General features: G+C 47.4%; 1 protein-coding gene across 4 annotated transcripts in view; it reads right to left on the bottom strand.

Moving 5' to 3' along the window:
• Nucleotides 1-3,164: 3,164 nt before the first annotated feature.
• TTC12 (tetratricopeptide repeat domain 12) overlaps nt 3,165-24,974 on the bottom strand; it is a 68,440-nt gene continuing 46,630 nt past the window's right edge. For all 4 annotated transcript variants that reach the window (XM_087433703.1, XM_087433704.1, XM_087433702.1 and 1 more), the window contains 14 exons: nt 23,829-23,889; nt 23,199-23,387; nt 21,954-22,023; nt 21,026-21,114; nt 18,736-18,904; nt 13,138-13,230; nt 12,082-12,142; nt 11,147-11,284; nt 10,347-10,445; nt 9,832-9,900; nt 7,292-7,393; nt 5,616-5,715; nt 4,481-4,706; nt 3,165-3,329 (listed from right to left, as the gene is read on the bottom strand). In XM_087433703.1, coding sequence (XP_087289829.1) covers nt 3,254-3,329; nt 4,481-4,706; nt 5,616-5,715; nt 7,292-7,393; nt 9,832-9,900; nt 10,347-10,445; nt 11,147-11,284; nt 12,082-12,142; nt 13,138-13,230; nt 18,736-18,904; nt 21,026-21,114; nt 21,954-22,023; nt 23,199-23,387; nt 23,829-23,889 — 1,542 coding nt within the window. In that variant the 3' untranslated portion in view covers nt 3,165-3,253. The remainder of the gene's footprint in view (nt 3,330-4,480; nt 4,707-5,615; nt 5,716-7,291; nt 7,394-9,831; nt 9,901-10,346; nt 10,446-11,146; nt 11,285-12,081; nt 12,143-13,137; nt 13,231-18,735; nt 18,905-21,025; nt 21,115-21,953; nt 22,024-23,198; nt 23,388-23,828; nt 23,890-24,974) is intronic.

Here is a 24,974-nt window from a genome sequence, read left to right as displayed (position 1 = left end):
GGCAAACAACAGCCGAATAACTGCTGGCCTTTGCTAAGGTGGAGTGAGGACCTAGGAGGATGAGCAGATTGGCAAGGGTGGCAGCGAGCAGGTACCGAGCTCATGGTCATTTCTGGTCACCAGTAAGTAAACGCCTTCTATTTTCCAGTCCTCTATGCCAGGCACTTCACATGTTATATCCAAACCCCAGAACTCGGTAAGTAGGGGTTGTTGCTCCCATCTTACAGAGAGGAAACTGAGGCTCAGAGAAACTAGATGACTTTTCCCCAAGCTATGTTTGGTAAGTGGGGGAGGGTTTTACATGCAGGCTGGGGTCAAATGTTGACTCCTTGACTTACCAGCTGTGTGGTCCCGGGTAAGAAGTACTTATTGTCTTCAGATCTTAGTTTCTTTACCCATAAAGTGGAGACAATACCCACCTCTCATGGTCTCTGTGCAGCATATGGGGCAGGACCTTTAGGCATTTATCACGTTGCCTCGCGCAGAGCAAATGCTCAGTGTGTGGGCAGGATCTATTGTCTCTCTGAGGCCTGCAGGATGCCAGCCTATGAGGACCAAGAGCCTCTTGCACTGGGAAAGGGAGTGAATTGTAAATGTTTTCTTCATCTCCAATCACTCTCTCCTCTTACGGTCCTCTGAATCGCTCGTATTTTCAAGGCATTTAGAAAATGAGACCTTTTGCTGAAAGAAGTCACAGACGATTAAATGTCATCTGGCCTCAGGATATCCAGGTAGTACTCTCCTTGACTCAGTTCTCCAAGCCAAGAAGTTCTTGTTCTGACAAATGCTCAGGAAAGTGCTTACAGCAGCACGTCCTGACCTGTGGCGACATGTCCTGCCCCTTCCTGTCATTTCCTCCCAACATTTAACCTCAGTCTTGCCTTGCTCCCCTCTAGACCCGCCATCATCAGTCACACAGTCTATGAAGGCACACTGTCACATTGTCTATGGACAGCTGGTTACCATGTATCACCTAACACCTCTGCTGTGGCTTCAGAATGGGGATTAAGTTCCATCTTGGCCACATCCTCTTTAGGATGGACAATCTCAACTCCTTTGCCAGTGGAACCAGCAGACTGCTTTCTCAGAATAAGCCGTGACCCCAAGGACGGGAAGGGTAGTGCCAGTGGTTCCTGGCATGAGGACACGAGTCCCTTCTTAAACATATAATTGGTTTATTCCACATTGCCTGGGAGCCCTGTATGGTAGCGTGTGCCAGAGGTTCCGAGATTAAGGAGGGTTGGCTCCACACTGGATGGAGAACACCAGTATGTAAAAGATCTCTTTCTACCTGCGAGAGGAGGGAGTTCCTCGGGGGCAGCCAGACCCCCCTCCAAAGCAGAGAAGATGACTGCTCTCGGCAGGCACTCTGAAGCACAGGTAATAATGTAATTTGACATTCCCCACTCTTCGGGGAAGAGACTACACGTATAATTGCCATTTTCAAGAGGAAGAGTGCAGCCCAAGAGTAGAAGGAGGAGCCTGAACTTCAAATCAGAGGAGACAAGCCTGCTGGTTGTGTACACAGGCAGCGTTTTCCACTTGTAAAGCTCCACTGAATTCTCCCTGAAACCAGCAAATTCTGCAGCCTCTAATTTTCTTCTCTGTGCTGTTTAGTATCAAGCCACCTCCCTTTGTAGTTCAGTAGCCTCTTGATGTGTGTGTGTTTGCACGATGGGACTCAGTGGGCAGGTCCTGGCCTCTGTGCTGTGACCTGTCACTTGCCCGCCACCGAGGGACAGTGCTATGGCACCATCACACTTACTCCAGCCCCATGCAGTGCACTGATCCCAGGCTGAGGGTCCCGCTTGGGCTATTGATTTCCTTCCAGCCCCGCAAAGTGCCAATTACCTATCTTGGTTTCAGGTGCAAAGTTCTTAATTTAAGCCAAGGGCTACCTCACTTGAGAAGAACCATTTCTTCGAGTGTGATGAATAAAATCTCCTAGGGAGAGAAGGATTTCCTTTCCTACATGGTCCAGAAAATGTCCAGCTCTGATTCCTTAAAGGACATGTGCTTTACTCTTTCTCAGGCCCCTCAAATTTAACTCAGCTGATGTCATAGTCATCCCCCTCAACCTCAACATGGAACCTGGTAATCTCTTATATTTTTGTAGTACTTTATAATTCCCTAAGTGCCTTTACCTCCAAAACTTCATTTAATCTTCAGAGCAGTGTAGGAGCTAGGTTGGACAGTTATTATCTAGCTTTTCCAGAAGCAGCAACCAAAGCTCAGAGAGGTTAAGCGACTTGCCCAAAGTCACACAAATGCCAGGCAGCAGGGTAGGACCGTAAGTCTTTGGAACTTTGGTCTCAGATTCCTGGCATTCACTATACCATGCAGGTCCTGCCTCCTAACATGGTCAAGTGATTGTACTGAGAAGTAGAAGAGTAGTGTCACTTATTGGACTTTTCACTTAGGCACTTGGGGTCCAGAGGTGACCCTGTCAGTTTTAGAGTGGACCTGGGGCAGCTGCAAGGGAGAAGTGCCTTTTGGGGATGGGCTGAGAGTGCAAGGTGGGTTAGGCCAATAAATATGTCCGTATTTGAGAGTTCAGTGCAGAAATACATTCCCCTGCTTTGGCCTTTTAAGCAGAACACAATCTAACACATGGAATGGGGTGCTCACAACATCATTCCCTGGCCTGGAGGAGGGCACCAGACTGCACTTCCAGGAACAATTCCCCGGATTGTACAGAACTCCCTGCCAGGGGAGCCGCCCCCCACACTCAACCCACTGAAATCAAGAGCATGTGCCACAGGGGCAGGCCAGGCCTCAGGAAGCTGCCACTACCGGCGACGCCACTGCAGCTGTCTCCTGGCTCTCCAGAGCTGGAAAGCAGATGCCAAAATGGTGCTGTTGAAAAACCTGATGCTTCCAGCATGTTGCCAGCAGAAAACAGCAAAAGGGGCAGGAAGGGCATTAGGTTGGCAGACTCTAGTGCCCATCTAAAAACACTGCTTACAAGGGAGTCTGGGAAACTTGGCTTTTTGTTTGCTGGCGTCCAGCCTCTGCAGAGCGGGAAGGGACATTAGAAGGAGGGCATGACGGACACGGAGCAGGCCAGTGGAGGTCCCACCACAGTAGCCAGCCTGATGCCCATTCTCTTGTTACCAATGAAAACCAACAGGCCAGCACTCTGAAAATCAATATTCATTTCTGGAGCAGATATTTAAAAAGTCTTTATTGGCACAGGAACAACCCAGAACATACAGCTGTGTGCTTGCAAAAATGAGCAGAGACACCACGTCTCTTAAGAATCATTGATGTACTTCATCGTGGAGTTGAGAATTTCTATCCCATGAAGCTCTCTCAGTTGGGCAGCAAACCTGTCATAATCAGAACACAAACTCCAGGACATAAATGCCATGGGGCAGATTTCTGGTGCCCAGGGCCAGCCCCCCTCAGGGAGGAGCTGGCTGGGAAAGGGGCAGCAGCTGTGGCCCTGGGAGCCCTAAAAATCAAAGCAGGTAAAGCCCTCAGGGAGGCCCACAAAACACTGCAAACCCTCTCAATGTGAGTGACAGATGCGACAGGCTGATCCGGTGGGACCTGGCTCCCGGGAACTCCCCAGCAGGTTGCCACATTGAGCTCATCCTAGCTAATGTGCCTTGCTTTCTGTGGAAGAAAGATTTTGTCTATTCCTTCCATTTGAACAATCAGACAGAACTTGAAAGGACCTCTGGTGTCATCCAGGCCAACCCTCTCATTCTACAGAGGAGGAATCAGAGGCATGCGGCGGTAAGAGAAGGAACGAGGCAGGCCAGAGCCCCACCCCATCCACAGAAGGCACCCCTGTTCTATGCCAGGGCTCCATCACTCAGCCACGGGTGGGCACTTTCCAGGAGCATGAATGCCTAGGTGTTTAAGTACAGCAGAACAGGGCCAGAGCAGATCAGAAGTCTGAGCTAAAAGAGAAGCAACATACACAATTAAAGCAAAGCTCTCTCGCCCTGGCTTGTCAGGTGGTCTTAGACATGCTGTTCTGCATCTCGCTTGTTTTCTCCACGATGAGAATGTTACCCTCACTGGACATTCTCCCATATGCTTAAGCCTGGGTTAAAAAATGAAGTGGGAGATCTAACTGTTTCTGGAAAAGTAGAGGAGAGAGAAAGGAGGGAGACAGAAGGGGAGACGGTGTGAGGGAGAGGAAAGATGAGGAGAAAGAGGAGAGAAGGATGGAGAATGAGGGAGTGGAATGGAGAGAAGGCCATGGCAGCGAGTGCACGGGACAAACCCCTGTCAGATGACCATCTTCCCTCTCTCTGGTTCGAGCCGGAGAGCTGCCCGGTTTCCTCAGGGAAGGCTTCCTCCAGAGCAGCAGCCCCTGGGGCCCAACATCTGTCTGCACAGGAGGCACCGGGGCTCCAGGGGCATCCCAGGGAGTTCTGGGTGGCAGAGTCCCAGCCCCAGCCCAGTGCCCTGACTCGGCGTGTCCCCTTCCTCCCTGAATGTGGCGACAGGGGCCACTCCAGCATACCTTGGCTCAGCTGTGCACAGCTTCCCCAGGGCGATCCCTGCATTCAGCTGCACGGCCGTCTTCTGCGCATCCCCACCTGCATGCTTTAGCAAGACCTGCACGATGTCCGTCTTCAGCAGGGAGGATGCGACGCGCGGCACCTCCATGCAGTTCCCCAGGCAGAGGGCGGCGTTGCCCACCAGAATCTCATCCTCTGAGCTGAGCAGCTTCATCAGAACACTGAACTCTACAGGGAGGGAAGAGAACAAGCATCTTCCCTCTGGATCCCAAACAGGAGGCGGGCAAGGGGACATGAGGGGCACAGGAGGTGTCGGTGGACTCTGAGCTTCCCCAGAAGCTCCCCATGTCACTCACTCATTCAGCAAATCTTTACTTAGCACTATGAAGCTGCTCGGCTCCTTGCTACATCTCTGACGTATCTCAGGAGCCCAGAGCAGTGGCCGGCATGGCACAGTTGTTGTGTGAATGAAAGGTATGCATCACATAGCTCTGTCCTCTCTAGAGCCTGCATTCTTAACCTCCACACTCCACCTGACAGCCCCCGAGTGGGAGGCCATGGGCCTGCTCCCTGTGGCTGCAGGACAACGGACAGGGACCAGAAGAAAGGTTCCTGCTTCCATGGGGCCCCCCCTCAGTTCACTTCCTGTGCCTTCCAAGCAGGTGTTAAGGAGAACATTAGCAGGCTGCCTCAGGGAACCCGTGCTACAAATGACTGCAGCCAACTCAGTGACCAGACCAAAGCTGGGCTCAGACTCTGATATTTCCCTTGTTCACTAAAGGCTGAAGGCTCCCACACTGCCCCCTGAAGGAAGAGAACCTGTGTTAGGTCAGTCTGAGCAGGATGCTTTAAAAACCATTTCAGTGTACTTGGCGACAGGAGGTAGCTCTTGACTCGGCCCTGTTATCTGAGTCTCCAGTGTGAGCATGCTACCTGCATGCAACTGAAGGCCAATTAAATACTTTCAGAGCCGGAGAGGAAATGACCTCTTACTCCATAAACACTGCTGAAGTCCAGGGCGAGGTCAACAGCATTGTGCTAAATTCTTCCTCACTCCTCATCCACAGCTCCCTTTGCAGCTTCAAGGATGGATTAACCTCTGGGGGGTGGGCTCCGCGTCATGAAATGACCACTTACTTCTATCCAGCCTTATCACTTCTTCTCGTGCTTCGTGGTAACTATTAGTGCAGATAGCTAGTGTCTTTACCGCGTACCGTGATGCAGTCTGGCCTCCCGTCTAGATTTCAGAATGAAATTAGAAAATAAAATCAATCCTATGATTGTTCTTGGCCCGAAACCACAGTGAGCAGCTGTGATTGTGCAGTGGCTTCCTAAACTTCTAAAAGAGAGTTCCACTGAGAACGGCATGTGCTTCCTGGTGAGCAGGCCTGGTCCCTGCCAGGACGGAGTGTCATTCACCTCCTCTCTAACACAGCCTGCACCCCCGATGTGAATGTAGGCCTGTCACCTACACCTGAATAATTACCTGTGGAAGGCTTTATGAGCAAGTGGCTGAGAAGAGAATGATGCAGTCGACTGGCAGATCTACCAAAAAGGGAGGAAAGGGCTCCCATGTTATTTCACCATTTGAGAATGAGAGCTGACTTTCTAAGGCCGTCAGGGTGACAGGTCTGCACAGAGAACATCACGAACCTAGATCATTTTAAGAGGTGACAACTGTCAAATCATAATCCTTAAAATCACTCAGTGGGGGGCCTTTAAAATGCCCGTGTGCATGTATGCATGCATAATGCACATGTGTATGCATGCATAATGCACACGTGTGTGCATGCAATCAGCAGCCTCTGGCGGGTTTGCAAGAGTTGTACAGAGTGAATGACGGTTATCATCTAAGGGGCAGCCTAAACGCAGACCCACTGTCCCGCCCCCCTCAATATTGCCCCTGCCCCAGCAGCAGTCCTCCGACAGATCATGCTTCCTGGCCCCACTCAGCCTCGGGTTTTATGACTAAGTCTCCCATGGGGTCACCACACTAACACGGGTGAGTGAACCTCACTGGGCACATACATCATGGGCAGAATCCAGAGATGGCAGCCTAATAATTCACTTCCTTCTTTCAGGACAATCTAGTTAACTGTTGTACTGACTTGCTTAGATTCACTGCACTCGTATCATGGGGAAAATCTGAACATCATTTTGTCACATGGTAACTCTGCACCCTCCATACCTCATAAATGGCGTTACAGCCAACATTCTCCAGATGACTGGATAGAGTATTGTGAGCAGGAAATCATGAGCAAAATAAGGGGCCTGAGAACTCTTGATGAAAGCCACTCAGACCATCTTTTTCAGGGACAGAGGCCATGCATTTTTTTTTTTTTAACTTTTATTTATTTATTTTTTCCCCCAAAGCCCCAGTAGATAGTTATAGGTCATAGTTGCACATCCTTCTAGTTGCTGTATGTGGGACGCAGCCTCAGCATGGCCGGAGAAGTGGTGCGTCGGTGCGCGCCCGGGATCCGAACCCGGGCCACCAGCAGCGGAGCACACGCACTTAACCGCTAAGCCACGGGGCTGGCCCGAGGCCATACATTTTTAAGTTCAGCTTGAGTGGTAAGCAGTTTTTATGGATGTACCTAATGAACAATTTACTTATTCATTCAACAATCTTTTGTTGATATTCAAAGCACAGTCCGGGTGGACAGGCAGGAGAGAAGCCCCATTGAAGAAGTGTAAAACCTAGCAGCGAAGTACCAGCACCTTAACTGAACAAAACTCCTGAATTCTGTTCCCCCAATAAAATACGACACTCCTGGAAAGCCAAGAGGTTGTAACCAAGGAAGTTATTCTACCTTCAGGAATTTCATCATCTTCTTCACCACTCCTGCTCTTAGGGCCTCCTCAACGACTTCCAGAGAGGAAGAAAGGGTGCGGCTGAGAACACCAGCAGCTCTCTGAGGGAAGCAGATAGTAAAGGGTGATTAAACGTTCTTTTCAGAAATGCTGACGACCTTTAAAAGTAACATGTCATTAGGAGAGGCAAAAACAATCATCAGTATTGGAAGCAAAACAGACATCTTGATTTTAAAGATACGTAATGGCCGAGGAATAGAGCGCAAGCTGTTCTTTTTAATAAAGCTGCTGGGTAGGCAATTCAAAGGGCTGAAACCTTGCCCCTTGGCACACAGAGGCCCAGCTGGCTCAGCTTCACACAGGACTAACCAGTTCAACTCTGGGAAGAAAGTCCTGCCCAGGATACCCGGCAATGCCCCGACATCAGCAAGGCCCTCATTCAATGGTAGACCTGGACTGAGCCTCTGCATCTTTTAGCTTTTCCTTTGTCTTTTTGTTCTACTTTCTGGGAGACTTCATTTACTTTATTTTCCAGTTCTGATTTTTTTTTTTTTTTAAACAGTAAGTGTTACTGTTTTATGGCTATAACACTATCTTGAATCTTTCTGAGGATACAAATGATAGTTATTCCTGTTTTTCTTCTGTTTCCTAGATCATCTCTATTTCTTTCGGGTCAACTTTTCTCTTTTTCTTGGTTTTTAAAATTTATTTGTACTGCTTTCCTGAAATGTCTAGTGACTCAGCTGCCCAGTCACATTATGAAAAAAAGCAATAAAAATATATTTTGGTTGTGTTTATGGGCAGTTTGCTGACTGACAACTGGGCACTCCCAAATACTAGAAAGCAAAAACTTTTTCTCTGGTCTTTCAATTCCTTTAGAGAAAAAATGCTCAGATTTTATTCCTAAGGGACAGATGCCTGGCTGCCAGTGCAGTCCCCCGTCTCTCACTTCTGCCCTCTGTTGTACCTGGTGTTCTGAAGTCTCAGTCTTCCCCACACGACTGCAGGACGAATCAGCTACCTTGCCAGCTGTGTCCCTTCAGCTCTACTCTACACCGTTTCTTTAGCCCCGCCTCATTCATTATCACACCTGCAGCTGTTCTTCATCTTCCAGAAACTGCTTAAAATTACTTACTGTTGGTGACCTCTTGCCTGTTCACTTTGTCAATGTGAGTTTCTACTTCTTTTTTCTTTTTTGTTCCTAATGCCTTTAGTCTCATTTTAATGAGGCCTCCAGGGGGAGAAGGGATAAACGTGTGTATAATCATGTTATCAATCTTGTTTCCCTCATCTGCTTCCTACAGCTGACACTACAGATCTCTTTCCAGGCCCAAGTAGAGAGAGCACCCTACTGAAGGACTGGACTCCCCCGCTGAAGCTGCTGCCCTGCTCAACAGCAACTGTGGCACACGCGGAGTCCTGGGAAAATCTGGTCAAGAGAGTCCTTGAAGGGTTAGTGTAAAACTAATGTAGGCCTAGCCTTAGGTGTAGACCACCCAGAACAGCCCCAAGTATCCAAGAACAGTGGTGCTTACGACTTTTGGGGTCATGGATCTTTTTTGAGGATCGGATAAAGCTATGATGCCCCTCCCCCCACCACGAAAATGCACAAACACTCAGAATTTTCTACACAGCTGCAGGAGGTTCCAGGGAACTTGAAGATCGACCACACATTCCTGGAGCCCAGGGTAAAAGCCTTCGCCCCACAATATCTGAATTGACTTCAGGGAAGTTATGGGCATGCCAGCCCCAAACAGGGTACGTTGGATCTGCTCAGAGCCTTTATTACAATCCTGGAACTAGTCTCCAGTCTACGAGCCTAGACGGACTGGTTTCCCGACCTGCCCTGGATGTGACCCCAGTTGTTCCTCCAGGCTTTAGGGCCCTGACCTGATAGGTGGAAAAGCTGGGGCGATTCCTAATGTGAGAGAAAAACACATCCTAGGATGATGACAAATAGCCTCCTGAATCACATTAATATTCTCCTGATGCACTATGTTAACCATGGGCCTTTCTCAGTTTTCTTATCCAAATGTCAGAAACAGAAGTCAGAAAACCATTCCAGCATGCCTCTCCAAGGGGGCTAGAACCATGATGCGTAAACAACCTCCAGAATCGCTGGCTTCAAAATACGGGCCTGGCTTTGTTGATTATGGAAAAGGGATTCTAAATAAAACTACCCGGCTTGTCTGATTTGCACAAGGATATCCTGAAACAGGACAAAATCAGATAGATTACATTGTATAAGCTGTTAAGTTCCAGACTATACAGAAAAGTGGTTCTTAACTCGGGTTCCTGGACTCTAGGGGGTCTACAGACGGGCACTGGGTGGGGGTTATCAAATCCCTGAAACTGTAGGCATATTTGGTATTTATGTGCTTATGGGCATCGTTCTGAGAAGCATGTCTGCCCTGTACCTCAGAGAGCAGATTCTCAAAGGTGTGGTGACTTCGAAAGGGTAAGATGTATTAACAGCAAAACAAAACAAAAGGAGAACAACAAAGGAAGCTGTTTCTGGATTTCCCTGGGAGAAGCTTACTGTCAGGATTCCTCCATCCTGGCTGTTCAGTAGAGACATGCACCTCCTGCTCACCTCCGCGGCCCAAACCTACAGCAGTGGGGAGAGGGAGGAGGAGATTTTAATGTCCTGGTAACCTGAAGCACTCCCTTCTTTTCCCCACGGCCATACCCTGTCCATATGTTCCTCACAACAGCTTCTCCTGTTGCTCTCATTACCTCCCATGTCTGTCTGCCCTAACTACAGGACAACACCTTGAGAGCAGGGGCCACATTTTATTTGACTTTGTAAATGCAGAACCATGCTCTGCTCACCCTGGACACTCAGTCAGTTTTCTGAATGAATACCTGACTGAGTGACTCATCCATCCCTCGGCAGAGCAAAGGGACAGAGCATCCATCCAGCTCTCTCCATTCCCCCATCAGTGTTGGAGTCTGTGTGCTTCTACTGTCTTTGTGAAAATGAGAACAGTTCTCCACAACAGAATGTGTTTAGGTTGTCCCAGGGTTCCAGGTAGGGAGAAAAGAATGCCGTACCTCAGAGACAAAGGGGGACTGAAGACACAAGTTCATCATGAGTCCCAGGAGTGTATATATGACCTCTCTGAACAGGTCTACATCCTCCTCACACCTGGCCTTTGGAAACAAAACAAGGTAATCAATGACCTTTCTGCCTTGAAGCTTTTCATGGTCCTCTCTTGCCCTTGGCAGCATTACTCACATTCCCTAAATTGTCAATGTCATGAACCTAAGTGATGTTGGAAGATCAGAGACCAGTTCTATTTTTTTTTTAATTATTTATTTATTTATTTTCCCCAAAGCCCCAGTAGATAGTTGTATGTCATAGCTGCACATCCTTCTAGTTGCTGTATGTGGGACGCAGCCTCAGCATGGCCGGAGAAGCGGTGCGTCGGTGCGCGCCCGGGATTCGAACCTGGGCCGCCAGCAGTGGAGTGCGCGCACTTAACCGCTGAGCCACGGGGCCGGCCCATAGACCAGTTCTATTACTTAGCATTAGTATAGAAGACTTACAAGGAGTCTCCAGTGCCATGTGACTCTGGCTCAGCCTGGTCCTGTGTTTAAATTGAAGAGTGAGCTGCTAAAATGGGTGGTGAAGCCAACTCCACCGGAAAATCCTTAATCATTCCAGGGTGGATGAGACTTGATCTGGAGGGCTCTTTAAGGCCAGCAGCCCATAAAATCTGTGGTTACAGAAGGGGTGAGCCACTGGCTCCAGCATCCTCAAACAGAACTTTTGGAAAAGCGAGATAATTACGAAGAAGCCAATGCCCCCAAAGCAGATAAAAGACCGACTTTGAATAGAAAAGCTAAAATACCAAGAGGCCCAAGCAGGCATCCCCAAAGTCTTCAGAGGCAGACATCTGTCTTCGGATGGCAGCCTCAGCACTGAGGTTTCCCATGATGGCAATGCACTGGCAGAGAGCTGAGGTGTTGGTTACCTTGGGATCCCTCTTCTAGGAGTGAATCAAGAGAAAGCGAATCTGCAGAGAGCTGGCGAATGATGCTGGAGTAATCCTTAGGGGCGGCCCTCACCCACCAAAACGCTGGGAACCAGACAGCGTAACGTCACAAGGGGGCATCAATGGAGTCATGCTGGCAACAGACTGGAGGCACACAGAGGGGGAGACCCCAAAGCCCCTTGGCCTGGAATAGGGACGCCTACGGCTTAATCCCAGTGACTCCACCAACAGCTGGGAGAACTTGGGCAAATCCCGCCCCTTCTCAGAGCTTCCATTTCTCCCTCTGTGAAATGTTGGGGTGTGGATATGCTCTCTCAGGTGCCCTGAAACTTCTATGGCTCACTGGGGGCAGGGTCTAGTTACATCATGCTCTCTCAGGAGAGCTCCCTCCACCACCTTGCTATTTTCTGGCTCATCAGCTCAAATCACTTCACTTGCCCTCCTGAGGGGGATGCCTGCCATTCAGGGGACAGGGTTGTGCGTGGTACTTAGGATGGGCCATAGGGTCAGAAGGGGACTGATGGAGGCTGCCAAACTCTCTCTGCTTCCACCTAAGATGCAGTCCACATCCAGCTGTTTCTCCCCTGTAACAAGTCCCGTCCATATGCCATCTCCACCTGTATCCACTGTGGTTGCTTTAATAAGTAAGAATTGTGTAAATTCTAGCTGTGAATAAATGATTAATCAGGCTGAGAGACAATAGGAGTTCTGGAGTGTTAATCATGTTTAAACAACTCTGTCACGCTCCGGAGAGGGTCTGTCACAGATGATAAGAATGAGGGCTTGCTCACCAGAACACTCGTCAGTGCCAAGAGAACACCTGGAAGGTTGGCCTCGAACCAGACTTGGAATCTGTAAAGGAAGCATCAGCCATGACTTATTTCTACATGGCACAAACTATAACACAAACACAATGTCCTGGGCAATGGAGCTGACAGTCACAAACTCTGGGCCCATGGGGTTTGCAGGGTGCATGGATGATTCATTGCGAACTGAAAAAAAGTGTCACTGGGTATGTAGCGTGGCTTTAATTTTTCTAAGTCTGGAGAATTGCCTTTCATGTTAAATGAAAGATCTCAGATGGCAGCTTTCTTATGCAGAAATTGCTAGAATCCCTAGGCTTCTGCCAAACTGACTTACCCCACCCCTGCTGTGAGTCTGTATGCTGTGTGCTGTACGAACAGGAAATACAGTGCACATTTATTGTCATAGCCGTGACGAGGTCTCAGATGCATGCATATCTCCATATGCTAGAGCAGCTATTACACATTCCCAGTCCATGCTGATGGCCTGTCTATGAGCATAAGCAGCTCTCTCTCATTATCTGACCATTTCTAAGCAAGATGCCCTAGAGCTTGAGAAGAAATTAAAAAAAAAAAATGCACTTAAAAAAACCTTAAGAATTATGAAAATCTAAGGCCTTTACTGTCTTTCCCAGTAGCTAAGCAAAAAAAAGGGAGGGGGATGGCTACCCATAATGCCACTGGCAGCCCAAGAGGAGGCTATATTTTACTGTGCATTTTCTCTCAGTCACATTCATTCAACACACTTTTGCTAGGCAGTTCCCATTAGGTGCTGATTAAGGGGAGGAAGTTTCCCCAACACATAGTAGGATTGCTTACTGCAAGAGATACTGTTTTAAGAACGTTATGGCTTCCAAACCCAGTGAGGACTAGGTCCCCTGTACCCAGAGTGACTGGTACAGGAGTGGCCGATCACAGCCCCCTGGCAGGCAGCAGCCCTCCTATTCAGGGAATCTCGTGATGCTCAGTTGGCCTCCCATCTCCGTATACTGCACATTTTTAAAGATCAGACGGTTCAACAGAGGTTGAACTTCTGGAAATTACCTTTTTTCCAGAGCCAAGTCTGTAAGCAGTCTCATGGCTGAGTCGGCCTTCTTATCTGAGAAATCAAGAAATGACACCAGCGCTTCCAACAATCTGCAAAAATCCAATAACAACCTCAGAGTGGGCGGTCCTCCAACACACAGCAGCCCCAACAAGGAGATCTTGCAAGGACACCAGGAAGGAGTCAGCATCTGGGTGAAATAAGCTGAAAGAGTGGCCTTGCCATGCCCTCCCAGGAAGCCCAGCTCCTTGCCCACCCCAAAGAGACAGACACTCTCCTACGGGTTTCGCTCTACCACTTAATGTGAACTCCCAGAGGGATGAACAGTTTTAACCAAAGTTCATTGATTATCAGACACCAACTTGGAAGGAATCTCTGGTGCCTCTGCCATTTGACTCTGGCTCAGCCAAGTTCAGTCACATAAATGGCATCTAAATGACATGCTTACTAATCTGCTGATGACTAAAGTGAAGGGCCCCCTAATGAGGTGGAGGGTGGAGTAAAGATTTAACAAGATTTTGACAGGCTGCTGAATATATCAGATGAAACTTAATACAGCTAAACTCCAAAATCCTCCACTCAGAGCTGGAAATTCTGTATAAGTAACAAAACTGGGTGACCTGGTTTATAACCGATTGACATGAAAAAGATTTAAGGGTTATTAGTCAATTCCAAACCCAGTATGAGCAAACAGTGTAGTACAGCTGCCAAGAAAAGCAAATGCAGTCTCAGGCTGCCCTAACGACTGACGTACACAGAGCAGTGGAGGAGGAGGCACCTGTCTGTCCAGCAAACCCACACTCAGCAGCTACAGTGTGCTGAGGGCTGTGCTCAGTGCCAGGATGCAGTACTGAGCTCCGGGTCTCCCACAGTGACACATGTGTGGTAGGCGATACGTTAGAAACAGACACATGTAAAGTGGGCACAGAGTCTACCTCGTGGGAAGTGTGGGAAGTGAAAACATGGAGATGAAGAAGGCTTCAAAGAGTGGATGACATTTCAGCTATCACTTGAAAGTGTAGTCTATTGCATGTTTGCTCATTCAATCAACAATACTTACTGAGTCCTGTCTATGTACCAGGCATGGGGTAGGTTCTAGGGCAACAACAATGAAACAAGACAACATCCCAGCTCCAAGAAGCTTGCAGGCCAGTGTCAGGCACACGGGGACAGGAGCAGAGCATCTCAGGCAGAGCACACAGCGGTCACAAAGACGACGATGCATAAAATAGCAGGGACACGCTTGGGGCTGCTAGCATTGCTTACAGTTAGTGCCAAGGGCCTGAGGGGAGGACAGGGAGCACGGAGGCTAGGGAGCTGGACAGAGCCCAGGTCGTGGGCCTTCTAGGGCCTGCTGGAAAGTTTGTACTTTACCCTGTAGACCTATGTTTCCCCAGTGTGGTTGGCAGATGACTTGCTTGGTGGTGGTGTATGGGGGATGGGGGAGAAGGCAGATTCTTGAGCCCCTCTCAGTCTCTGAGTGGGAGGAGGCTCGAGGGGGCTGCATTTTAACAAAGTCCCCAGGTGATTCCTAGGCACTATATTTCTCAGTAGTTGGATAACTAGTCCTGTATGCAGTAGAGAGTCATTTCAGCATTTTAAGTAGAAAAATAACAGGACAAATGTACCTTTTAGACAAATCCCTTTGGTGGTATGGCAGAGGCTGGATTGGAGCAGGTAGTACAGGAGGCAGGGAACTTAACCAGGGAAGCACTGGGATTGTCCAGACAATAAAGGTTAAGGGACTGAATCAAGGCAGGGGCAGGGTAAGAGGTATAGCTGAGAAGCAAGAAGTGCTCACAATGACCTAGAAGGAATGCTTCGAGACATTGGAGGAGAGCCAGAAGGAAATGAATCCAGGAGATGCTGAGAAGGTAGAACTGACAATATACCATCTTCTTACAGATGTGGGGAGAGCCATCCAGGGGAGCTCTTAGGATTCTGGCTTAGGCTTAGGGTGGATGCAAATGCTATCTAGGAAGACAGGAAATTCAGGTAGAAGGTCTCATTTGAAGAATCACTTTTGATTTTTTAAGTTTATGATACTTGTGACATTGAGATGGAGATCTCCAAGGGCAGAAGGATAGTTTCTTCTAGCACTCAAGAGAGAGAGTTGTATGTGATAATTAGGGCCACGGATGAGAAGAGGGCAAGGGTAGGATCCTGGGGTCTCTGACTTGGAAGGGTGATAGCATAAGGAGGGCTTGCAAAGGAAACCAAGCAGGTGGGAGGGGGGCCTGGAAGGATGATGTCCTGACAGCCACAGTTGTGGAGTTTCACGAAGAGTAGAGTGATCAACAGGACCAAAGGCCACAGGACAGTAACAAATGAAGACAGAAAAGAGCCCATCAGATTGGGGACTTAGGAGTATGGGCTCCAGTCACCCACATCTCTGTTACTAGATTTATTTAGCCACTTGTCCTAGGAGGGGTCTGGAAGTCAAATCACCTGAGGAATGGTTGAAGAAATCAGGATGCTTACCCTGGAAAAGATGAGTCTTCAGATACCTCAAGAACTGGAAAGTGGGAGATTTGACGCATTCTGTAGGCTTTTAATAGACTGAAGCGAGGCCTCAATGTAGGGAGGCATGGAATGGGGTGGGCAGTCTGTGTTCAGTATAGGCAGATAGTGTTATATCCACCAGAACTGTCCCAGAAGGGGATGGGCTGCCTTTGGAGATGAGACCCTCGTCCTTTCATTAGCTGGGGAAAGACCCCCAGTGTATTAGCTGTTACAGTGCCCATCACAATCAAATGGAGAAAAATATAATGAAAACACTAGAATCTCCCTGGAGGGTATCATGCACAGGCGGTACTGGCATACTCCAAAGGGAACATCAATGCTGAGTGGGGTTGGACTGGCTTGTTTCTAAGGTCCCAGGTAACTCCAACCTTCCCCAGCTTCCTCACAAGTGTGTTCTAGTCTTCTTGCTGCCCAAAATCACTTATTTTACAGTTAGTTCAGATTCTTCCTTCACCAATTTAAATCTGTTTTCTTCAGTCTGGAAGATGAATGCTAATGAACCCGAAGAGCACAGAAGAGGAGCTGGCAGTCTAATTTCATCTTGGTTTATGTTCTGAGAGACATAAACAACTGGCTTCCTCTCCATGTGACAAAATGCACATCCTAACTGGACTAGAGAGGATAATACCTAAGAGGACAGGGTGTCCTTACTACTCCCTCTCATCTCCCTTTTTGGTGGCAGATTTTCTGCTCTGCTGACAAGCAGCTGTCCCCGTAGAGGGACCACAGGTCAGAAAATGGTCTAGTGCAACCAATAAATGCACTTTTCCCTGTTTAGGACCCTGAGCAACAGACTCTGAAGAGAGAAGATGATTATAAAAGTTATTATTGAGTCCACACCACGTGCCAGGAATGAAACCAGCTGCTTTCTTTACTGTGGCAGACGCTGTGTGCTGGCGAACCCCAGAGGCCCCTGGCTAGCCCCCTTCTATCCTGCCTGACTCCACTACAGAAGCTGGAACCATTTTCCCCACCAGGGGTGGCATGTGACACAATTCTGACCAAAGAGAAACAAAAGCAACAGCTTCTCTTGATAAAAGGGACAGACCTGGCTGGTGCTAACCTGTCTTAAAGAGGGATGTCATGCTCAGAGTTGCAGTAGCCTGGCGTGACCTGGAGGGAAAGGTCAAGAGAAGGAAAGAGACCTTGACCCTGACATCTTTAAGCCACTGAACCAGCTGTTGCCATCTTTAGTCTTTTTTGTTATGTGAGAACAAGACCAGTTTCTCTTGGTCAAGTATTCTGTAAAATGCAGCAGAAAAAAATTTTAACTGGTATTCATGTATCACCTCTCTTAAGCTTCATCCTAAGTCTGTGATACAGATGAGACACCAGGCTCATCAAGGCTAAGTAACGTTCCTGGGTCATATAAGCAGAAAGAGACAGGCAGAGGATTTGGGCTAATGACTGCTTGAATCTAAAAACCTGGCACTTTCCACAAAGCGATACTGGTCCTCACTTGGTTCCTGTCAATGTATATTAGTCCCTTTAACTTCTCATATGGGGAAGAGTATTTTGGGAGGAACGTGATGTGTGCCTCTCTGTGAGGGTCATGGGACCTGTGTGCAGCCCTGTTCTGCCTCAAACCATCTCATTTCATTTCAGAAAACACATTCCATCTCTTTCCGGTTTAATGAGACACTAACGAGAAGAGTGGGCATAAAGTTAGTAGCTGAGATTCCTTTGACTGTCTAAAGAGAGTGGGCAGGACCACACAAGATGATCATAAATGCCACTCTCCAAGGCACTGGAAAAAATTCAAATTGAAACCCAAGCAATTCAAAGATAGCTTGGGGGGAAAAGCTTATGATAATGATAGCTACATTTACTCAAAGAGACTAAAACTAAATGAAAAAACAGAATGATAAAGGTATTGAGGAAATGACTGAAGAGTCAGGTGAAATGTGAAATGGGCTTTTGAGAATTTCAGCCTGCCTACAATCCATCCACCTGTGTGGGCTGAGCTTCAGGGTTGCCAAGGCCTTTCCTGTGCGTCACAGGGGCTGTGACCAGGCTGAGAGTAGGGGGACAGCCACAGCCAAGGTTTAATAACTACCCTGTCCTTGGCACACGGCGCACTTCCTCCCCTCCATGGGACAGGTGCCAGAGCTCTCAGCTTGGCCAGGAAAGATCTGCCAGGGTTTCAGACTTGGCTGCTTTCCTGACTAGAAACAGAGAGTAGGAGCTGGGCTTCAGGGCCTAGGAGATGGCTGGCTGAGATTCCCTCAGTAACTTGCTGCAGTTTCTCCCGCCCATCTGTGAAATGGGGTAATAACACCTGTCCTGCCTACCTCCCCGGCTAAGAAGAGATAAAATGAGACAATAGTGCAAAGAGTTGGAAGCCAACTTCTGTTTTCAGATTATGTATGATGCATTTATAAGGCAAGTTATAATCATTGCTACTATTTCTATTAGATTGAACTACATGAAATCGCCAACATGCAACCTTTTTGATATAAAAAATGGTAATTTCGCATGTTCAAACCAATAATCTTTAGACTGAAAAGCACTGGGTGGAATTACTGTGGTTTGGTAACTTTTTAATAAAGTCTGCTTAGGAGAGAGGCGCATTCTATTCCCATTGCCTTAAGCCTTAGAAGATCTACCTGCAACAGTATTCAAGACATATTTTATTTATCTTGCTCCAGAAAGGGTTTAAGGATATGCAAAATCAGATAGTATGACCTCAAACAGGAATGAACAAAGACAAGCAAGAACAGGAAGAGGGGAGAGCCAGAACTGAGGCTAAAAGGGCAGAAGCAAATGACCTGTTTTAAGGCTGGGTTCCAAATCTCGTTTTGGAAGGGCTGCCATTTACACTACCTGCATATCTGTGTGGTGGAAACAAAGTCAGGAGAAGTGAAACTGTCCACGGCTCAAAGTTCAGCCAGGAGTTTGTCCTGGAGGTCCTCATGAGAGCAGGACCCTTTCAAAGGCTCTTTTTATTTTTGATCCTTAATAAAGTCTGATGGCACCTCTCACGTCAGAGATGTGAGAAGGGAGACAGGTAAGTCTGGACTCGGCAGGCGATAATCTGCGATGCCTCAGGGAAGACGCCGCCAGCAGAGCCTTACCGCGTCAGGTCGAGGTGGCTGAGGATCAGGCTCCGTCCGTTCTCCGTCTGGGCGAGCTGCAGCAGCAGGGCCAGGCTCTGCTGCCGGACGGTCAGGACCCTGGAGGCCAAGAGGGAGGGCAGCAGCCTGCCCATGTCGGGGTGCACCACGAGCAGGCGCTGGTTTTCCTCTGCAAAACACGGGGATTGTCTGCCTGGTGCACGACGCGACAGCAATTAAACCAGGTCTGTTTCCCACCATACCAACGGGAAACCCAACTCTCCAGTCGTTTGAGAGGCGGGATATTGAAACACAAGAGCAGGGGCTCTAGAAGCAGACTGCTGGGTCTGAGTGACCAGGTGGACAACCTAAGCCAAGTTATTAACCCCTGAGCTCCTCAGCTTCCTCGTCCGTGAAGCGAGGTAGGCGACCAACCTAACCGAGCTGTTATGAGGATTAAATGAGTTAACACACGATCGTGCTTAGAACAGGGCCTGGCACACACACTAGCTAGTATCACTATTCTTGTTAAAGGCTTACTGATGTGCAGTATCTGGAAATCTGAGGAAATGGAAAGAGATCAGCTTAATTGTGGAATATCTTTAGACCACCAATTTTCATATAATGGCCAGAGCAACCACTTGAGCTCTTTCTAGAAAACGAGAACATCACATGAGAACATTCAGTATTAAGCATGTCCCCTTCCTAGACCGTAAGCTATTTCCGTGGTGGTGGCACTGCATCCCCCCCTTCCTCCTGGTTCATTTTCTAACAAGGTATGCGAATTTGTTTGAGAGCATGCATAGACACAGGCCGGAGTGTGCAGCTAAGCCATGAAACAGAGCGGAGTTGGTTTAGTTTATATATTTTTTCTTATACTGGAAAAGTAGTTCATTGTAAACAATTCAAATAACACAGAAGGAATAAAAAGCTGAAAATGAAACTTCTCCTTCTCTCAGACCCCCTCCAGGTAAGCCGATTTCCTAAAGGAGCTATTATTCACCCCTTTATGAACAATTCATTGTTAAACATTTTTTATTAAAAATATGATACCTCCCATCTGTACCTGGCTTCTCTTGCCCACTCCACAATACATCACAGACATAGCTCCATGTCCTTACTTTTAAGCATTCCCTTGTCCATTTTAAAAACTGCTTCATATTTATTGAGTTGGATGTACCAAGATTTCATTGATCTGAGATAGAGCACTTACATCACAGGCTGTGTCTGACAATATTTTTTCAGATGTCAAAGAAAAATGTGACCCCAAGGTTCACAGAAACCAAAGCAGGATACAGGCTGGGAAAGTCGGCTGCAGAGGAAGGGCTATGTCCCATGCGCCAGGACCTGCTTCCCTTACCCTCCTGGAGTGGGATTTGCCAAAACACTGCCCTGAGCTGGTGTAGCATCCTACAGAGTAGCAGGGCACCTTGATAATATCAGTCTGAGCATAATTCTCCTCAGGAAAGAGGCCCCCTGATTCTCTAGTTTTCTAGAACTTAAGGTGATTCCTTCACTCTACTAAATCAAGAAAAAAATTATATTATCTCATAGTCAGCATTTTATAGTTTACAAACTGCATTCACAAGCTCTAACACTGGCTCCCCACAGGAGCCCTGCGGAAAGGAGACACAGCTATTATTATTCTCATTTTCATTATTTTGTGTCCAAGGTTGGACCTTTTCCTATCAAAACACAATTTTTTTAAATGAGGGGAATACTTAAAATTTTTATTTACACTGAGTAAATAAAAATTGAGTCACATTGAGTCACAAAAGTGATAAGAAAGATCAGATAAAAATTTAACGAACCCCAGAAGATGCTAATATGTGAAAAGGTAAGAGTTAATAAGGTAAATAAAGTCCTTACAGCATTTTACTGTCCCAGTGTTACACTAATCAGTGTCACAGGATGCCAGCAGGGATGGTCGTAAATCTCGTGATGCTGAAATGGGTACTGCGGTCAGCAGAAAGGAACAATACTTACAGGCAGACAGGAAAGGAAGACTCTGTCCACCCCACTGCCAACACACGAGCAGGGGTCGTGAGTCTGCACAGAGCAGGGCGAGTGCCCAGGTGACGAGACCACTCATTCTGCTGACCGTGACCCTGGCCACAGTGGAGGCGGCTGTGAGGGGCCGGAGACATGACTGCAGTGCAGGTCTTGCCTCTGATCCATATGCTTCTTCGAGGGAAAGGTCTAGACATTAACCCCCTGGGCCTGGCCTGAGTGGGCAACCACCCTGCCCGACTGGGTAGCTCCTGCATTGACAGCGCATTAGCGATGATTAACAGTGATGACTCAGGCTTACCGTTCCCACTGCACACTGCCTGCCAGAGCCTGAGAACAGACACACAGACTGTCTCTTCCACTGCATCTTTTCCTTCTGTGGAAAAGCACCTAGAACGGACAAGGGAGAGCAATGTTAAACCGGAAATCAGTCTTGATCCTCTTTTCAGTTGGTTTGTTTCACCGGCAGATTCCTCAAATGTGGGTTTAAGAAAGTAATTTAATAATCCAGAGCTGCAGGTCACCTGGACCAAGGGACTGCTAAGCCCTGAACGGAGAGCTCCAGGACAAGGATGCAGGCCGAGGAAGTCGGGGCTGCACAGAGGGAGGGCAGTGAGCCAGGGGCCATGGGCAATGGCTGCACCAGGACCAGTGAACTGTGGTGGGCCAGCAGACCGCTTAGAATTCATGGGCCTCCCCCCATATGCAAACATGAGCTGGTGACTCCTTCCCCACATCAGTGTCCTAAGCCTCAGGCACTGCACCAGAACAACTAAAATACAAAATAAAATAAAAATAAATTTAGCAAACCACCTTCCAACATATGGGTTTTTCTTCCAATGAAATTATAAATGGGATCAGCCAGGACGCAGCTGATCTCATTTCCTGATACGATCAGCATATTCCAAAAGAAGAAAAGAGCAAATAGCACTCCTGCAAAAACTGGTGGGAAACCGGCAAGAATGGTCATTTCTCTGACTTGGAAGTGCTTGGAGGAACGCTGGGAAGTTTTGCTGAGCTTTTCTCTCCCTGAAGCTGTTAACTGGGGCATAACTCAAACTACCCAAGGCTCAAGGCTCAAAGGGTGTTCATGTAGTGGCTCTACCACCAAGATTGACTGAAGGTGGTACCATCCAGTGAAGTCGCTGCCTGTGCGTCTGGTATCTGATTTCATGAGAAATGGTTCTTTCCTGGCTTTGACGCTGGGCTGTCTTTACAAACATTCCTACCTTCTTATGACCTCATTCTCACTGATGATACTGAATCCATTGTGCATTCTGAATAAAGTTCGTTCCGTGCCTGAAACAAATTCAGAGAAAACCACGTCAGACTCCTGAACTGTCCAGCTGATGTCCAGCTGTAACAGAGCAGCTGACAATGAGAAACCTAACGTGGAATGTCAAGGTCACCACATTAACAGGTTGGGCAGAAACAAATACCTTTACATTCTGAAACCTACAGCTGTCATCAGCCACCTGGTGCCACAGTGAGAGGGACATTCTGTTTGGAGGAGGAGAGCTGATCCCAGGTGGCCACATGGAGTCTTCTGACAACTCATCATTGTATAATCTTTAGAGAGTCTCCAGGAGCTACTTAACCTCCGGGAAGAACTAGCATATCCATCTGTTCTTAAACATTTATTTCAAAGCTGTTTCCAGGCTCTACAGAGGAACCTATAATCTCCAAGAAACATCCAAAGGGGATATTTGAGCATCCTCCATTGTACACTAAAGGGAAGTTAAGCACTCCATCTATTTGTACAAACAACGTTCTGTCACTGAGTAACAAAAACAGTGTAAGCCCTGGTGTCAATGTTTACAAGAACCGATAAAGGAGAACAGTATGGCTCTCATTAGCAGGAGGAGAGTTGATGTTTGCTCTGAAACTACTTACACGTCCTAAGCAGCCATTAAGTGTAACTGAGGTGAACCTTACAGTTTATCCCACAAAATTCTATCTTCCATTCCTCTATGGTTGGGGGGAGACCTGCGGGGGTGGGACAGGGTGTTTGGGGTGTTATGGGGTATGTGTGGAGCACAGGTGAGGGGTGAATGTGTGTGGTGTGTGTATATGTGATATAAGTAGATATGGTATGAGTATGTGCTATGTGTGCGTGGTGTGTGTGTGTGTGTGTGTGTGGTATATCTGATATAAGTAGATATGATGTGAGTGCATGCTGTGTGTGTGATGTAAGTATATATGGAATGAGTGCGTGCTACACGTGTTTTGTGTTGTATTGTATGTGTGGCATTTATTACATGTATGTTGAGCGTATGCATGCTCTGAAGAGAGGATGGAGCTGGGGTGGGGTATATTTCTTATGCATCCCCTTTAGCACCTACATTATAGTAGATCTTCCATCAATATTTGCGCAAGGAAGGGAGAAAGGGATTCTTTGCCTCACAGGGCAGACCTCTAAACTCTGTCTCTTTACACCGACAATATTCATGAGATCACACACATCTCTAGCTTACAATCCTTCATCATTTCCATCAGGATTTCAATCCCCCCTGCATAGAACAAGGGAATCTGATCAGGCTTGGAAAGAGTCTCCAGGAGATTCTTGGTCGTCACAGCTGTGTTCTTTCCTGAATCCAGCAACTCATGGGCTTCCTTCTCTTGAAGGTCTGCTTTCTCCCGAAGATCTACTTGATTCAGGTAATCTAGCAAAACAAGAAGGAAAACAAAACAAAATCCTAACAATCAACACTATCCACATGGAGCAACCTTTTTTGAGGATGGGACGTTGAGAGGTATAAAGCATTAAAATAATTCAAACTCGTCTTTGGCAAGGAAAATTTTAGCAACAGCGTACAGTCTATACCCAGAATCTTAAACCATCTTGGAGATTCGAGGACAACATTATTCACTGTCTACAAGGCTCTGAGGGAGGATGGTGTACAAAATGAGGAAGGCAAAGATTTGAGTGAGAGAACAGAGGGAAGAGGGGCAGGGCAGCCTGTTAACATGGAGGATTTGACTGTGTAGGAAAGCAAGGCTGTGCTTTGTGGCCAAGTGCAGAGAAGGTATGGAAGGCACTCTAAGGCCAGAGCACAAAGGGGAAGTGGAATTCAAAGGAAGGATACCAGCAGGAACATTCTTACCTTTCACCTGTGTCTGCAGCTGGGGGTTTATTTCTAAGATCTTCTGATAACACTCTCTAGACTGGAAAAAAGAAACAAGACCTTGAAGAATGGTTAGGGGGTAAAGGTGATTATAAGAAAGACACTGGGTATCATAGGGCTTGCCTTCCTCATTATTTCCTCCCCGTCTCCTCCTGCTCCCAGAGTAGGAGGTAGGCATGGGGAACACAGTGAGAATTTGACATTTTGTTTAAGCTTCTCTGGTTCTGTGATGTAACAGGTATTATTTCAAAATTCATTTTAAAAAATAGTGTTGTCAGATACAGCCTGTGATGGAAAATATTCAGTCCTAAATTCTTGTGGATCATGTCTGGCTAGGATAGGAATAATCATTAGGTAAATGCAAAATTTAGATATGATATTTGCACTGAGAAAGAACAGGAGGCTACCTGTCAGATATGCTGATGGGGAGTAAGGAAATAAATGAAGCTAGAGACGTTGTTGACAGAGCCTTGGGAACAGTAAAAGAGAACTTCCAATTTAAATGTACAGGGCTGCAAAGAGAGCCAGGAAGGGGCCTATTCACTGGCCATGTAAAAGTCAGCTAGAAAACCTGAGAGTGAGGGGTTCTCATTGAGCAAACTGTAGGATAGAAAGTTTCTGGAAAAAGAAAGATTCTAGTTCATGGGGCATGATGCTGGGTCAAGGGCAGTATTGTCCTTGGGGATATCAAGAGCTGCCCAGAGTGTAACCAGTCACCGAGAGAAAAAGCTCAGGAAAAAACACTTCTGAGATATCTTGGAGGCTCAAGGCTCTTCTAGAAGGATTAAGAAATGAACTGAAGAAAAAACATCACATTAAAACAGAGAATAGTGTCACAGGATAGAAGTATACACATGAAACATGGTGACCACTGTAGACTGAGTGTTTGTGTCCCCCCCCAAATTCATATGTTGAAACCTAACCCCCCATGTGATGGTATTTGGAGGTGGGGCCTTTGGGAAGCGATTAGGTCATGAGGGCGGGGACCTCATGAATGGGATTAGTGCCCTTATAAAAGAGACCCCAGAGAGCTCTCACACCTTCCAGCTGTCTATGAACTAGGAAGTGGGCCCTCACCAGACGCTGAATCTGCCGGTGCCTTGATCTTGGACTTTCTGGTCTCTA

Source organism: Ceratotherium simum, chromosome 7, assembly GCF_057802395.1.
Source record: "Ceratotherium simum simum isolate JZ-2026a chromosome 7, ASM5780239v1, whole genome shotgun sequence".
NCBI lineage: Eukaryota > Metazoa > Chordata > Mammalia > Perissodactyla > Rhinocerotidae > Ceratotherium > Ceratotherium simum.
This window is presented reverse-complemented; position numbering and strand designations above follow the sequence as displayed.